Source organism: Thalassophryne amazonica, chromosome 8 (genome assembly GCF_902500255.1).
Source record: "Thalassophryne amazonica chromosome 8, fThaAma1.1, whole genome shotgun sequence".
In the NCBI taxonomy this organism is placed as follows: Eukaryota; Metazoa; Chordata; class Actinopteri; order Batrachoidiformes; family Batrachoididae; genus Thalassophryne; species Thalassophryne amazonica.
Window position 1 is genome coordinate 86,594,636 of NC_047110.1, and position 17,330 is coordinate 86,611,965.

At 42.5% G+C, this 17,330-nt stretch overlaps 1 protein-coding gene across 4 annotated transcripts in view; it reads left to right on the top strand.

Moving 5' to 3' along the window:
* cpt1ab (carnitine palmitoyltransferase 1Ab (liver)) overlaps window positions 1–17,330 on the top strand; it is a 73,425-nt gene that overhangs the window by 32,505 nt on the left and 23,590 nt on the right. For 3 of the 4 annotated variants that reach the window (XM_034176879.1, XM_034176880.1, XM_034176881.1), the window contains exons 8-9: window positions 8,994–9,101; window positions 9,753–9,840. In XM_034176879.1, the coding sequence (XP_034032770.1) occupies window positions 8,994–9,101; window positions 9,753–9,840 (196 nt within the window). Of the gene's footprint in view, window positions 1–8,993; window positions 9,102–9,752; window positions 9,841–10,372; window positions 10,458–17,330 lie in introns of all 4 variants that reach the window. The other variant, XM_034176882.1, reaches the window with a different exon arrangement.

The following is a 17,330-nucleotide window of genomic DNA, read 5'->3' on the forward strand; positions in this document are numbered from 1 at the left end:
AAAGAAGTCTCTCTGTGTTTGTCTGCTCCAGATGCGTTGCTCAGTGTGAACCACAGAACTCCAGCCTTTTGTCCCACCCACAACAACAGGAAAAATAACTTAATTTAAAAGTTGAAAGCCGTGGTGCTCCGATCGTTCACACCAGCATTCAGCACAGTCATGCTTTGTCTCTCACCACTCTACTCATGATGAAAGTAGATTCTGTTAATGATCCACCAAGACTAAAATTAAATTAAATTATAATAAAACGTTAATAGTTCTCTGTGGAGGGGGCATGTCGAAGTCTACCATGCGCCTCCTACCAAACAAAAAGGTACTGCTGGCGGGGGAAACGCAAACCAAGGCATGCTTAACTGTTCCGAGCTGCACCATACTGACCTGGACTACTTGGTGGAAACCAGGCTTAAGGCGAACTCGCTCATAACTTATCATTCTGTAGTAGAAAGGTACAGAAGAAGGATCAAATTATTTTTTAATTATTAACTTTTTTTGGGTGGTTGTAATACAACCCCAGTTCCAATAAAGTTGGGATGTTGTGTAAAATGTAAATTAAAAACAGAATACAATGATTTGCAAATCCTCCTCAACCTATATTCAATTGATAATAGAGTTGGGGGGCATTGAACGTTTGAACATTAAATATCTTGTCTTTGTGGTTAAATATCTTGTCTTTGTGGTGTATTCAATTGAATATAGGTTGAAGTGGATTTGCACATCATTGTATTCTGTTTTTATTTACATTTCACACAATGTCCCAACTTCATTGGAATTGGAGTTGTGATTTGTCACCAGAGCTTAAGTACGAGGTCTATTAGAAAAGTATCCGACCTTATTATTTTTTTAAAAAACCATATGGATTTGAATCACGTGTGATTGCGTCAGACAAGCTTGAACCCTCGTGCGCATGCGTGTGTTTTTTCATGCCTGTCGGTTGCGTCATTCGCCTGTGAGCAGGCTTTGAGTGAGGTGTGGTCCACCCCTCTCGTCTATTTTTTATTGCGAATAAATGTCTGAACGATTTGGAGCTTTGCTGCATCAATTTTTTTTCCAGAAACTGTGAGAGACCTCCAGGTGGACACCGTTCGAAAAATTCATATGGCTTTCAGGGACGATTTTATGGGGATTACACAGATTGAGTGATTCAGACGGTTTAAAGACCGCCCACAACTGCTGAGAGAGCGCCGATCGACAGGCTCCAACCCCGCTGGAACATCCAGATCATTTCCAACGAGAAAGCTTTGTTGATCCGGGACCTTGTCTGACTTTCACAAAAAGGCAGAAGATGTGGACATCAGCACTTTTTCGGCACATTCCACCGTTACAGGAGTTTTTTTCATGGAAAAAGAAGCAGAGGGACACGCCACCGTGCTGTTCATGGCGCGGCACAAAACCACCTCGGTGTTGGTCTCTCAGGACAGCTTTCAGGTGGATTTCAGACAGATTCCGGTTGCTTTCCAGTCGTGTGAATATCCAATTGTGATTGTGCATGAGCTGGACATGCCAGAACATGTCCTGGAAGGCTTCATCACGGCGTTTCTTTGCACCATGCAGCTCTGCCGCGACGCGCGGTGGAGCCGCTTCTCTTTCCATGACAAAAACTCCTGTAACAGTGAAATGTGCCGTTCATTTTTAAACTGGACGCTGTCTTGATCCGGTATGTCATCTGACTAGCACAGGAATTGTGAAAAGACGTGGACATCGGCACTTTTTCTGCACATTAAGACAGACGTGCGGAGGAGTTCCGCGCGTTGCATTGCAGCCGCTCGGCGCAAAGAAACGCTGTGATGAAGCCTTCCAGGACATGTTCTGGCATGTCCAGCTCATGCACAATCACAGTCGGATATTCACACGACCGGAAAGCAACCGGAATCCGTCTGAAATCCACCTGAAAGCTGTCTTGAGAGACCAACACCGAGGTGGTTTTGTGCCGCGTCCCTCTGGTTCTTTTTCCATGAAAAAAAAAACTCCGTAACGGTGGAATGTGCCGATAAAGTGCTGATGTCCACATCTTCTGCCTTTTTGTGAAATGAGGTCCTGGATCAACAAAGCTTTCACGTTGGAAATGATCTGGTTGTTCCAGCGGGGTTGGAGCCTGTCGATTGGAGCGTGGCGCGCTCTCAGCAGTTGTGGGCGGTCTTTAAACCGTCTGGATCACTCCTTAATCTGTGTAATCCCCATAAAATCGTCCCTGAAAGCCATATTAATTTTTCGAACGGTGTCCACCTGGAGGTCTCTCACAGTTTCTGGAAAAAAATTGATGCAGCAAAGCTCCAAATCGTTCAGACATTTATTCACAATAAAAAATAGATGAGAGGGGTGGACCACACCTCACTCAAAGCCTGCTCACAGGCGAATGACGCAACCGGCAGGCATGAAAAAACTCACGCATGCACACGAGGGTTCAAGCTTGTCTGACGCAATCACACGTTATTCAAATCCATATGGTTTTTTAAAACAATAATAAGGTCGGATACTTTTCTAATAGACCTCATATACAGTACATTATTTATTAAATTTTATTTTATAATTGAAAATTTGATTGATTATTTATTTATTTATTTACTTTTTCTCTTGCTTGACTGAACAGACTCATTTATGGCACCAGTTTTACTAAATTAAGCGAATCCTGTGCAGTAGTTCTTGCAGTTAACTGAAGTTTTGTCATAACACCATCAGTTTCACCATTTGAATGTTGTGGCATATTTCAAGTATAAATGCTATTCAAAGTGCAATATTTACCCATCATATATGTACTGAATCATACAGTGCCCTGTTGCACACTTGTTTTGTTGTATGTTACCCGAGGAGCATAAATGCATAACAGCTAAGTGGATGGTTTGTATGTCACGTAACATGAATTATTCGTACCAAATGTGCTGTTGCACGCTCTGACCACTGTGCGTGCTCCCACTACCGGGGACAGCATTTAGCTAAACATGGCAGAGTTTGTTTTGCTGGATTACGACAATTTGAGTTATTTGACGCTGCTAATTTTTCTAACACACACACAAAAAAACCCAAATCCACTATGCTCTAAGCTGCCTGGAGTCATGACGAGCTGTTAGGATAAAAAGCTGGACAAATTTCTGCTGCAATTTTTCGCTGGAGTGAGGAAAGCAGACGGCAGTCTGTACACAAAGTCAGTGGGCAGCATCACGGACTACGTCATCAGAACTGTTTTTTGCAAGTTGACTGAGAACAATTTTGGACTCCTATTTAAAGTTTGTGTTGGACTGTAGACGTCAACCTCCAGTGACAAACACCAAAATGTAAGACCCTTTTTTGTTGTTTATAAATTAATAAAATATCATATGATAAGGATATGTTTTAGCTGTTATAGCAAACAAATACTGAATTTTTTTTTTTCTTCATTCTTTCAATGGAACAAATGTTTAATTCGATGACCATTCAGCTCGGCTTCACCTTGTTGAATGGTACTTTCCATCTTTCACCTCAATCAATCAATCAATCAATTTTTTTATATAGCGCCAAATCACAACAAACAGTTGCCCCAAGGCGCTTTATATTGTAAGGCAAGGCCATACAATAATTATTTAAAACCCCAACGGTCAAAACGACCCCCTGTGAGCAAGCACTTGGCTACAGTGGGAAGGAAAAACTCCCTTTTAACAGGAAGAAACCTCCAGCAGAACCAGGCTCAGGGAGGGGCAGTCTTCTGCTGGGACTGGTTGGGGCTGAGGGAGAGAACCAGGAAAAAGACATGCTGTGGAGGGGAGCAGAGATCGATCACTAATGATTAAATGCAGAGTGGTGCATACAGAGCAAAAAGAGAAAGAAACAGTGCATCATGGGAACCCCCCAGCAGTCTACGTCTATAGCAGCATAACTAAGGGATGGTTCAGGGTCACCTGATCCTGCCCTAACTATAAGCTTTAGCAAAAAGGAAAGTTTTAAGCCTAATCTTAAAAGTAGAGAGGGTGTCTGTCTCCCTGATCTGAATTGGGAGCTGGTTCCACAGGAGAGGAGCCTGAAAGCTGAAGGCTCTGCCTCCCATTCTACTCTTACAAACCCTAGGAACTACAAGTAAGCCTGCAGTCTGAGAGCGAAGCGCTCTATTGGGGTGATATGGTACTATGAGGTCCCTAAGATAAGATGGGACCTGATTATTCAAAACCTTATAAGTAAGAAGAAGAATTTTAAAATCTATTCTAGATTTAACAGGAAGCCAATGAAGAGAGGCCAATATGGGTGAGATATGCTCTCTCCTTCTAGTCCCCGTCAGTATTCTAGCTGCAGCATTTTGAATTAACTGAAGGCTTTTTAGGGAACTTTTAGGACAACCTGATAATAATGAATTACAATAGTCCAGCCTAGAGGAAATAAATGCATGAATTAGTTTTTCAGCATCACTCTGAGACAAGACCTTTATGATTTTAGAGATATTGCGTAAATGCAAAAAAGCAGTCCTACATATTTGTTTAATATGCGCTTTGAATGACATCCTGATCAAAAATGACTCCAAGATTTCTCACAGTATTACTAGAGGTCAGGGTAATGCCATCCAGAGTAAGGATCTGGTTAGACACCATGTTTCTAAGATTTGTGGGGCCAAGTACAATAACTTCAGTTTTATCTGAGTTTAAAAGCAGGAAATTAGAGGTCATCCATGTCTTTATGTCTGTAAGACAATCCTGCAGTTTAGCTAATTGGTGTGTGTCCTCTGGCTTCATGGATAGATAAAGCTGGGTATCATCTGCGTAAGAATGAAAATTTAAGCAATACCGTCTAATAATACTGCCTAAGGGAAGCATGTATAAAGTGAATAAAATTGGTCCTAGCACAGAACCTTGTGGAACTCCATAATTAACTTTAGTCTGTGAAGAAGATTCCCCATTTACATGAACAAATTGTAATCTATTAGACAAATATGATTCAAACCACCGCAGCACAGTGCCTTTAATACCTATGGCATGCTCTAATCTCTGTAATAAAATTTTATTACATTGTGTATTTGAGCAACCTGTGTTCTGCCACATCTACTACTGCACTTCTCACCTGGAAGCTAAATTGTAACTATAATCATTGGCTGTTGCTGCTTCCACTGTGATTTCATAAGCTCCACCTTCACCACCGCCACCTGCATGATCTGAGTTCTCCAGAGAAAGGCATTATTATCACACCCCAATCCCTGGTGTGCTGAGCTTGGTGTATTCTTGTGGAAAATGATGATGTCAGACAGCAGATATTATCTCTGTGTTTATTGTATGCATTCCACATTAAAGTCTTTAGTTCCATGTGAAATTGGTTTGAAGTACTTTGACTTTTTTGTGTTAGCAGGCTATTTGTAATCCAACTGCATTAAATATACCGTATTTTCCCCAGTATAAGTTTTACTAGTTTGAGCGGTCCTGTGACTTATAGCTCGGCGCAGCTTCTATATGGGGAAAAAATCACGATTCATGACCACAAAATTTCTATACCCTTGAAGTGAGAAACATAACATTAACACTGTCTTTTCATTAAAAAAAAAAAAGAGAGCAGTGGAAACTTCCTAAAACGGCTTGATTATTTTTAGCACGCATTTAAAACCGAATCGGGTCACACTTATAGCGTTCCTTAAAGGAGCGATCATGATGGTGTTACTATTTTCAGCTTTTCCTCATGTCGGGCTCCAAATAAAATACAGTTTGCATTCACTTCAAGCAAATATATATTTGCTTGAAGTGTGCATGGGAGGACCTGATCAATGACCTGAAAAGAGCTGCGACCACAGTCATAAAGATTACATCAGTAACACACTACAACGCCATGGTTTAAAATCCTGTAGGGCACACAAGGTCCCCCTGCTCCCACCAGCACGTCCAGGCCCATTTGATGTTCACCAGTGATCATCTGGATGATCCAGAGGAGGCATTCGAGAAGGTCATGTGGTCAGATGAGACCATAATGGAGCTTTTTGGTATCAACTCCACTCACTGTGTTTGGAGGATGAGAACAACCCCAAGAACACCATCCCAACCGTGAAGCATGGAGGTGGAAACATCATTTTTGAGGGTGCTTTTCTGCAAAGTGGACAGGACGACTGCACCGTATTGAAGGGAGGATGGATGGGGTCATGTATTGTGAGATTTTAGCAAACAACCTCCTTCCCTCAGTAAGAGCATTGGAAGACGGGTCGTGGCTGGGTCTTCCAACATGACAATGACCCAAAACACACAGCCACGGCAACTAAGGAGTGGCTCTGTAAGAAGCATTTCAAGGTCTTGGAGTGGCCTGTCCAGACTCCAGACCTGAACTCAATAGAAAATCTTTGGAGGGTGTTGAAACTTGAAATCTGGAGAAGATCTGTATGGAGGAGTGGACCAAAATCCCTGCTGCAGTTTGTGCAAACTTGGTCAAGAACTACACGAAACGTCTGACCCCTGTAATAAAAAAAAAAAAAAAATCTGTACCAAAGATTAAGGTTTGTTTTTCTATTGTATCAAGTACTTATTTCATGCAATAAAATTCTAATTCATTATTTAAAAGTCATACAATGTGACTTTCTGAAATTTTTTTTAGATTCTGTCTCTCACAGTTGAAGTGTACCTACGATAAAAATTACAGACTTCTCCATTCTTTGTAGGTGGGAAAACCTGTGAAATCGACAGTGGATCAAATAATTATTTGCCTCACTGTGTATACAACCCCTGGCAAAAATTATGGAATCACCGGCCTCGGAGGATATTCGTTCAGTTGTTTAATTTTGTAGAAAAAAAGTAGATCACAGACATGACACAACTAAAGTCATTTCAAATGGCAACTTTCTGGCTTTAAGAAACACTATAAGAAATCAGGAAAAAAAATTGTGGCAGTCAGTAACGGTTACTTTTTTAGACTAAGCAGAGGGAAAAAATATGGAATCACTCAATTCTGAGGAAAAAATTATGGAATCGTGAAAAACAAAAGAACGCTTCAACACATCATTATCATTTTGTTGCACCACCTCTGGCTTTTAGAACAGCTTGCAATCTCTGAGGCATGGACTTAATGAGTGACAAACAGTACTCTTCATCAATCTGGCTCCAACTTTCTCTGATTGCTGTTGCCAGATCAGCTTTGCAGGTTGGAGCCTTGTCATGGACCATTTTCTTCAACTTCCACCAAAGATTTTCAATTGGCTTAAGATCCGGACTATTGGCAGGCCATGACATTGACCCTATGTATCTTTTTGCAAGGAATGTTTTCACAGTTTTTGCTCTATGGCAAGATGCATTATCATCTTGAAAAATGATTTCATCATCCCCAAACATCCTTTCAGTTGATGGGATAAGAAAAGTGTCCAAAATATCAACGTAAACTTGTGCATTTATTGATGATGTAATGACAGCCATCTCCCCAGTGCCTTTACCTGACATGCAGCCCCATATCATCAATGACTGTGGAAATTTACATGTTCTCTTCAGGCAGTCATCTTTATAAATCTCATTGGAATGGCACCAAACAAAAGTTCCAGCATCATCACCTTGCCCAATGCAGATTCGAGATTCATCACTGAATATGACTTTCATCCAGTCATCCACAGTCCACGATTGCTTTTCCTTAGCCCATTGTAACCTTGTTTTTTCTGTTTAGGTGTTAATGATGGCTTTTGTTTAGCTTTTCTGTATGTAAATCCCATTTCCTTTAGGCGGTTTCTTACAGTTCGGTCACAGACGCTGACTCCAGTTTCCTCCCATTTGTTCCTCATTTGTTTTGTTGTGCATTTTCGATTTTTGAGACATATTGCTTTAAGTTTTCTGTATTGACGCTTTGATGTCTTCCTTGGTCTACCAGTATGTTTGCCTTTAACAACCTTCCCATGTTGTTTGTATTTGGTCCAGAGTTTAGACACAGCTGACTGTGAACAACCAACATCTTTTGCAACATTGCGTGATGATTTACCCTCTTTTAAGAGTTTGATAATCCTCTCCTTTGTTTCAACTGACATCTCTCGTGTTGGAGCCATGATTCATGTCAGTCCACTTGGTGCAACAGCTCTCCAAGGTGTGATCACTCCTTTTTAGATGCAGACTAACAAGCAGATGTGATTTGATGCAGGTGTTAGTTTTGGGGATGAAAATTTACAGGGTGATTCCATAATTTATTCCTCAGAATTGAGTGAGTCCATATTTTTTTCCCTCTGCTTGGTCTAAAAAAGTAACCGTTACTGACTGCCACAATTTTTTTTTATTTCTTATACTGTTTCTTAAAGCCAGAAAGTTGCCATTTGAAATGACTTTAGTTTTGTGTCATGTCTGTGATCTGCTTTTTTTCCTACAAAATTAAACAACTGAATGAACATCCTCCGAGGCCGGTGATTCCATAATTTTTGCCAGGGGTTGTATATATCTATCCTGTTCTCCCATCAGAGGGCCCATGGCTCTCCATGCTAAATTGTACCTGAAGAGGGAGTGGGCCATTGCAGGCTATAGCACATACCTCTTAGGCGGATCAGTAGGCTGGCCAGTGACAATTTTACTTTTAAGATAACTGCATTTTCCCATTTTTATTATTTATTTCATGATGCATTTGATGGGTCTGTCAGTAAAGGCACTCCGGGCTGCAACGTCTTGTATTAGCTTAAGCCTGTATCTTACGGAGCGGTGAACGCTGACGAACATAGCAAATTTTGGGTTTCGTCGGAGTTCATAACGGTTGCAAAATAGTTTGCAGCAATTTGCAGCGTTCCTCAGCATCCGCCACTCTGAGATACTAGCCTTAGCCCTTCCATTGGGTTGTAAACCATTCTGTGTGTTGTGGCTGCTTGCAATTGTTCTGTTTTTAAGAATTTTCTGAATTTGAAGTTGAGTTTGGTTAACAGGATCATCACAGCTGGTGTTTTTTGCACATTATGCCCCTGGCCAAAATAACCTCAAGAACAAACAGATGGCTCATTCAATCATTTCAGTATTTCTTGAAGGCCTCATGTGTCCTCCTGTTTTAGGACTGTGTAACGTTTGGTTATATGTGACTGTGTACCTGTTTATATCTGTTTCTGTTCCTCCCTCCAGGATTTCCTGTATGTGTTCCCCACTTCCATCCAGGCTGCCAGGGCAGGTAATGCCATCCATGCTATCATGATGTACAGGAGAATGCTGGATAGAGCCCAGATTAAACCAGTGAGTATTGAGTTTATTGTCACCTTCCTTTAACTGTTCACTTGACTTTATGATTAGATTTAGTAGTGTGTACAGCAAAAATAAATGTTTAACTTAATCTGTTATGAGGTTTTTATTCATGATAAAAGAAAAAAAATGCCAGTGTTGTCATCATTACAGCTGTTATCTCACGGTTTGACTTTTAAGTAGTGAGCTGCTTATCTTTTACAACCTTCTTTTATTGACGTAAATTTTTTCCTCCATGAAACACAATCTCGCTGTTGATTATAGATGCTAGTCTGCAGATGTTTTAAGTTCATGCTTTGTGACGGACTTGAATTAGCTGTGAACTGCACTCTGTGCTTGTTCGCGATGCCTCCGCGGCTACGATTAAATACTGTTTGAAGGCTGACTGAGTGTTGATAACTTGCAGTTTCCATCTGTTCCTTCCATTCCATCTCTCCTGTTCCTTTACGTGCCTGCCTCGTGTTTGTGTGCAGATTGTATGTGCACACTGCTGGTGTTCATTCTATAATGTTTTGCATAAAGCCACAGATTGATACGTGTGCATTATACAAATAGAAAAGCATGGCGCTCACTTTATTCCACACTCACATTTGATTGTCTCTGTTTTACTGTTTTGTCCCTTCGCTTTGTTGGACGCTGCGTTAGGTATACTTGTTGGCAAACAAGGTTCCTCTGTGTTCGGCTCAGTGGGAGCGGATGTTTAACACCACCCGCATCCCTGGTTTAGAGACAGGTAAGAGGAGGGCAACTCTCTGCAGTGTCCTGTGATTTCCCACTCCCCAACCTGTAATCCTAGTTGGTGCTGTGGCGCAACAGCCGTTGGAAACCCTGATTCCCACACTCATTTTCAACATCACAGCCCTGAAGCGATCTGTACTTTAGCTGGAATTTGTCAGATTCATTAGGTCTGTTATAACAAAAGCAATTTGTCAGCCATCCTTTTGATAGGAATATTAGATTTAAAAGTATAAATTTATTGAAGTCTTAATGCAGCTCTTAATGGTTTCAGCAGGGCTTTGCTGGTGACATTGAGGTGGCAAGCCACTGGTTTCTAGACCCTTTTCCTGCCTTCATGCCTGGCAGCCTTCCAAGAGCTTTCCTTCTCCTTCAGACTGTTTACCAAGCCAATCGTCATCGCTCCTTCTTTTTTAGTTTTTTATTTTTTCACACATTGTTCTGACCTCTTTAGGTGTGTACCTGCTGCTCTCGGGGGATTTTCGCATTTTTATCATCTCTATGTTTTACTCTCCCCTTTTGCTTTACAGCTCATGCTCCTACACACTGTACCCATGTGCTCATCCCAATACGAGCGTATGTTCAACACCACTCGTGTCCCAGGTGTAGATACAGGTAGAGTCTTTAGTAGTTCTGCCTCCTCCACACCACTGCTACTATACTTCTCCTTGGAGTATTTGACCCATCTTTGTCAATTGGATGTAATCTGCCCTCCATGAATATCAGTGCATGTGTGGTGTTCTATGCACATCCAATTTGCATAACTAATTTGCATGTGAATTAGATGTTTGTGAAGCCAAAATGGAGATAAGGTTACAATAAGACTTGTGAATGTTAAACTATACTGGGCTGGACTTCATGAGCAGTAGTTCAGTTTATGATATTTTAAGGAGGCATTGAGATACACCCAAAACTGTATAATAAGCCATTAACTTTGTAATTGAAAAGTATTTTTAAATATTTGGGCTTTGCTGATTTAAATGTTAGTGTAGGATTAAAATGACAAATTCAAACAACCCTCTGCTTTCAGATAGGAGACATATGAATTAAATACATGACGACAGTGAATTGAAAACAATAAGCGTACACACTTGTAGGAAAAGAAAAAAGTTACTGTGAGCACTTCATTTTGCGAAGTGTTGATGGCCGCTGTGCAGTCTGACAGGTTGGAATTAGTCTATTAAGGGCCTTGATACACGGGGTGGCATCATTTGTAAGTCCATTGTGTGTTCTAATATTTTGCTGAGACACAGAAGGGACACAAAGACACCTTTCTGTGTAACTGTTTCAGCATCCCTAGTGCGTCGTCACTGTCTCCAGTGGAGTTGGGGCACTACAGATGATGTCACATTTCCATAGATTTTCCCAGGTTATAGACTTAGGTACGGCGCATCCAGAAAGTATTCACAGTGCTTCATTTTTCCACATTTTGTTACATTACAGCCTTATTCCAAAATGGATGAAAGAAATCCCCCCCATAATTCTACACACGATACCCCATAATGACGATGTGAAAAAAGTTTTTTTTTTTTTTTTTTTTTTTTTTGTATACTTATTAAAAGTAAAATCACTAGGAAATCATAGGTACATAAGTAGAGAAGCTGGGTTGCTTGACGTTTCGCTTCAAATCACAGAAGCTTCCTCAGCTAAAGTTCTTGCTCTGGTAGTCTGACTTCTGTCTTGACTCTTGCAGAGAAGAATAAAACAGAAGCCAACAAAAGCTGGAGTTTTTAACCTAACCAGACCCCTCCTACCGAGAGGCAGACTGCTACAGGCTAGTGACTAAACAATAGCTCTAATTAGAACCTATTGTGCTCTACTTAGCACTGTCCTAATGACAGGGCAGCTGTCCCTCCTAATGATGGGACGGAAGCCTCTCCTGATGGCTCCCTTGACGACTCTCCTGATGACGTGAATGACTCATTACCATGAACAAAAGACTGAAACTGCTTTGACCTGAGTATCCCATTGTAAACTGGGGACAAAGCGTGTCTGAGACCCCCTCCCCGGTTAAGCATTCTTTGTAAAACAGTTGAAACCCAGCCTTAACCGGGGAGGGGGTCTCAGACTACCAGAGCAAGAATTTTAGCTGAGGAAGCTTCTGCGATTTGAAGCGAAACGTCCTCACGTCAAGCAACCCAGTCCAGTCGAAGATCCAAGCTTCTCTGCTATGGAAACCACCTGGACAACTGAAAACCTACACAGAAACAGGTGCATAAGTATTCATAGCCTTTGCTATGAAGCTCAAAATTGAGCTCAGGTGCATCCTGTTTCCACTGATCATCCTTGAGATGTTTCTACAGCTTAATTGGAGTCCACTTGGGGTAAATTCAGTTGATTGGACATGATTTGAAAAGGCACACACCTGTCTACAGTTCAGGTCACACAGCTGGCAGTGCATGTCAGGGCATAAGCCAAGCATAAAGTCAAAGGAATTGTCTGTAGACCTCTGAGAGAGGATTGTCTAGAGGCACAAATCTGGGGAAGGATACAGAAATGTTTTTGCCACTATGAATGTCCCAATGAGCACAGTGGCCTTCATCAGCTGTAAATGGAAGATGTTTGGATCCACCAGGACTCTTCCTAGAGCTGACCACCTATCTAAACTGAGCGACTGGTAAACATACCACTGTCCCAGCTTTTTTGAAACGTGTTGCAGGCATCCATTTCAAAATGAGCAAATATTTGCACAAAAACAATAAAGTTTATCATTTTGAACATTAAATATCTTGTCCTTGAATATAAGTTGAAGAGGACTTGCAAATCATTGTATTCAGTTTGTATTTACATTTTACACAACGTCGCAACTTCATTGGAATTGGGGTTGTAAATTTGTAAAAAATTTCCCCCCCCAAAAAACTTTTCATGTTGTCTTTATGGGGTGTTGTGAGTAGAAGTTTTAGGGGAACAAAATTAATTTACTCCATTTTGGAATAAGGCTGTAACATAACAAAAAATGTGGAAGAAGTGAAGCGCTGTGAATACTTTCCAGATGAACGGTATGCGCGGGTTTAGAGTGAAGTTTGCTGTGGTCTAAAAACATGATGTCAATGCAGATACACGCAGAGAGAGAGAGAGAGAGAGAGAGAAATGGTGGACAAAACAAGCTAAATTTTAAATGATTAATTTCCCGTACTCTTCAGTTTGGATCTATCTTGTGTGCGTGCAGTTCTCCATCATTGAAGCGGGTGGCATCACGTACGTAAATCAACAGAGAAGTGGCATCATTGGATAATTAACACCTTTCACTGGACTTTGTATGGTTGGAAAACAACTGACAGCCATGAAAAATAGAAACCGACTTTTTAAAAACCATTACAGGGACTGAAAAAAAGTCCTGTGACTCCAGACGGAGCTTTGTGAGTCTAAACTGTGGATTATACAATTCATACAAAAAGACAAAGCTGATCGTGAGTTTACAATGAACATAATGCACCTGTTTATATATTAAAATGTTCCATGTGAGGTTTTTTTTGCAGGTGCTGTCAGACAAACAGTGTGGGGGGGAATGTACGCACGCACGCACACATACACACAAGATGAATCTTCAACGTGAATGTGCACTATGTTAGGATAGGTTAGAAAAGGGGGGGGACTATCATCCTAGCAGAGCGTAGGCCACAAATGGGCCCATTGCTCATGATAAAGGATACCAGGTTTCTTAGCTTTAGTTTCCTAATCTGGTCAGGTTCTAAAATAAAGGAACCCAAAATCCTCTACCCCAGTCTACCTTATGGTGGACGCTGGCCCAAAAATTGGAGAGACATCTTAGGTTTCCTCCCTGCTACTGTACATGTACTGACCTGTTGGACTCTCATTACCATTCTATGTCTGCTCAATAGGTTGTGACCTGTGAGAGTCCCAACCAATGGACTTATTATATTTCTAGCCAGGCCAACTAGCTCCCTGGGAAACCTTAGGTTTGGTCCTTCCACGAAATGTCTTGCCTCCCTGCAGTCACTCAAGCTCTGCCATCATTTGTGGTGCTCATTTGTGGTGACACCGCTACAACAGGCTCTGGATCAACAGATTTAGTTGAGCTCCCAGACTTTGCGAGCAAGTCTGCTCTCTCATTACCTGGAATACCTGCATGACCAGGTACCCACACTACAACTACATCATTAATCTCTCCCAGTGTCTTACATGCCTGGACACACTCCCACACCAAAGCTGATGAAAAGAGTGGCCCTTTAATGGCTCTTATACACACCTGACTATCTGAGTAAATACACTTTTCACCCTTAAAATTGAGGTTAAATAGGAACTCCACCCAGTGAGTGACAGCAAACACCTCAGCCTGAGAGACGGTGATGTATCTGCCCAGTGCAAAGCTCTTTTCCTGTGTCAGGCCGTCGCATTGTATTAACACTCGAGCTCTGGCTTTCACCCTGATTTAATGATCCTTCTGTAAAACAAGTTATTACAGGTGAGATTCAGAGCCGGGTCTCACCATGACTGTCTTGCTGTTATCACTGTACTAAATTAATTCACAAAAGAGTATCTTTTTCGTACCCTATCACATGCGAAAGTAATAAGCGGAAGATCCGCTGATAGTCTTTGATTAAGGTTAAGGTATGACTGGCATATGCTAGTTTTCACCACTTGCCCAACTGGTGCAACCTTACTGACATAGAGGTGGACTTCTCCAACAGTGTGGTTGTCCAGAGGGGCTAAGTTCAGAAGTACTTTTAAAGTTGGTGTTGTCCTGAGGGCACTTGTGATGCAAAGGCATGTCACTCTTTGAACGTGAGTCAGCACTTTACAGAAATGTGGAAAAAGGATTCATGTAATATTTAACTTGTTTTGTCTGCCATGGTGGCAGTTAGTTAATGCTACATGTTGTCATCGTAACAGTAATCGGAGTTCAGAATACTTCAGTAGCTGCAAGTCCAATGCATTTGAATTAGCACATACGTTCAGTGACAGCTGAGCTGCATGTCTGAAAAGTAGAAAACAAAGCTCTCTGCCTGATCATCACTCAGTTTTGAACACGCACAAAACTTCGTGACTCAGTCGGCGGACATCAGCTGTCAAGGAACTCATTTTGCACTTTGCAACAGCGGCTTATAAAATGAACTTTATTCATAAAAATCACAGCACATAGCCCTGATTATTCAGCATCTGTTGGGGCAGTCACGGGGTGGTCTATGCAGTGTTTGTGAGTCCAGCCTTGGACACTGTTCTGCATTTGTCAAGTGCAGCTCCATACCTCACAACGACCATGAACCTCATGGCATGTAGTGCGCAACTACTGAGCACATCTTGTAAGGTTCTGGTGTGCTCTGCATTTCTACAGCATCATGTGGCATTCTCCATGATTTCCTGCTCCGCCCTCTGTCTTTGTGTGGTGGGGGTTTAACTAATTACTGATCCTTTTACTTGCATCTGCTTACTTTATGCCACAGAGCCATCTGCCTAGTGCGCTCCAATTTAAAGGGAAGGACAGGGGCCACTCGTCATTGGTTGAGTTTGTTTGGACGACAAAACCATGGAAATATAGACCTGGAATGGACGTGCGTGCCTCAATCTGTTAGTGTCGCGCCGATCATCAATAATAAACCGACCGCTTTTTTTGCACTAGCGTCACTCACTATTTCTTAACGGATTTTAATAAATGTAGGCTTGTTTTAAAGCCGTTTGAAAGCTCTTTCCAATGAACCCATACATGCCTGGGTAGAAAAAAAAATGTTTTATGTAAAGTGTGGAAATTTGGGGAATTTACTGTTTTGTTTTGTTTTGTTTTTTTCCTTTCATCATAATTCTTGATGGATTTTTAGAAATGAAGCCTTGTAAGTTGTATTCTGTTGGGGAAAGTGAAGTACACGGACCCACAACAGGGGGGCGTAAATGAACGGCCAATAGGAAGTCCGAATAAATAACAATTTATTCTGCAAATGTGCACAACAACCAAATATGCTTTTAGTCTGTCAATCAATCTACACAAAAGGTGACGCGTGGGCAGGCCCGAGGGTAGGAGACGCCTATCCAGAGAAGAGCCGGGACCCACAAGGTTCCACCGCCAATGGAGACCTGCAACACACCGGAGCCGCCAAGTCCTGAGTCCCCAGGTGGCTACTGCTTCCAGTTGTCAGATCTGCTACTGCTGGCAGGAACAGACACAGGTTAAAGGTGGGTGTGTGTACACCCAGCAAACAGTCAGCAAAAAGTACAGTTCCTCTCCTGAGGGAAAAATCCACCACTCCCAGAAAACAGGAATACTGAAAACGTGCAGTACCAACAGTAACACTCTGAGATAAGGAAAGTGAGGAGTGGAAACGCCAGCTCCTCCAAACTTCCACAAACCCAGCTCCAAGCTGCAAGCATACCAGAGGTTAAGACTGCAAAGGTCAGTAGCAATAAATGTGCGAACGGCACAAAGCGGCTGAGTAGGTTTACCTGACGGGTAAGCTGATAACTCGGCAGAGTTATGGTGTCTCTTCCAGGCTTTTATGGGTGTGGTATGATGAATGGTGATGATTGACAGCTGTAAGTGCAGGTGCTCCTGGTGCTCCTGAGAGGTGACTGTGCCCTCTGGTGCCTGAAACACGACGACAGGCAGGGCACCCTCTGGTGGTGAACCAGCAGTACCTCCTCTTCGGGCGGCCCACACAACAGTATTCAAGCTGATTAAAAGCTCGGATAAAAAAATCCTTATGTATTAAAATAGAAATCTGAAGTATGCCTTGCCATTGTGATCATTTACCTTGCTGCTTTTTCCACTGTAATATTACTGCCAGTCTTTTAATGACAACTATCCATCCATCCATCCATCCATTTTCTTCCGCTTTATCCGGAGTCGGATCGCGGGGGAAGCAGCTCAAGCAAAGCCGCCCAGACCTCCCGATCCACACACACCTCCCCCAGCTCCTCCAGGGGAACCCCAAGGCGTTCCCAAGCCAGCTGAGAGATGTAGTCCCTCCAGCGTGTCCTGGGTCTTCCCCGGGGCCTCCTCCCAGTGGGACGTGCCCGGAACACCTCTCCAGCGAGGCGTCCAGGGGGCATCCGGAAAAGATGCCCGAGCCACCTCAACTGACTCCTTTCGACGTGGAGGAGCAGCGGCTCGACTCCGAGCTCCTCCCGAGTAACCGAGCTCCTCACCCTATCTCTAAGGGAGCGCCCAGCCACCCTGCGGAGGAAACTCATCTCGGCCGCTTGTACTCGCAATCTCGTTCTTTCGGTCATGAGCCAAATCTCATGACCATAGGTGAGGATCGGAACGTAGATCGATCGGTAAATCGAGAGCTTTGCCCCCCTGCTCAGCTCTCTCTTCACCACGACGGTCCAATACAGCGACCGCATCACTGCAGATGCTGCACCGATCCATCTATCGATCTCAAGCTCTATCCGTCCCTCACTCGTGAACAAGACCCTGAGATACTTAAACTCCTCCACTTGAGGCAAGGACACTCCACCGACCTGAAGAGGGCAAAGCACCTTTTTCCGGTCGAGAACCATGGCCTCGGATTTGGAGGTGCTGATTTTCATCCT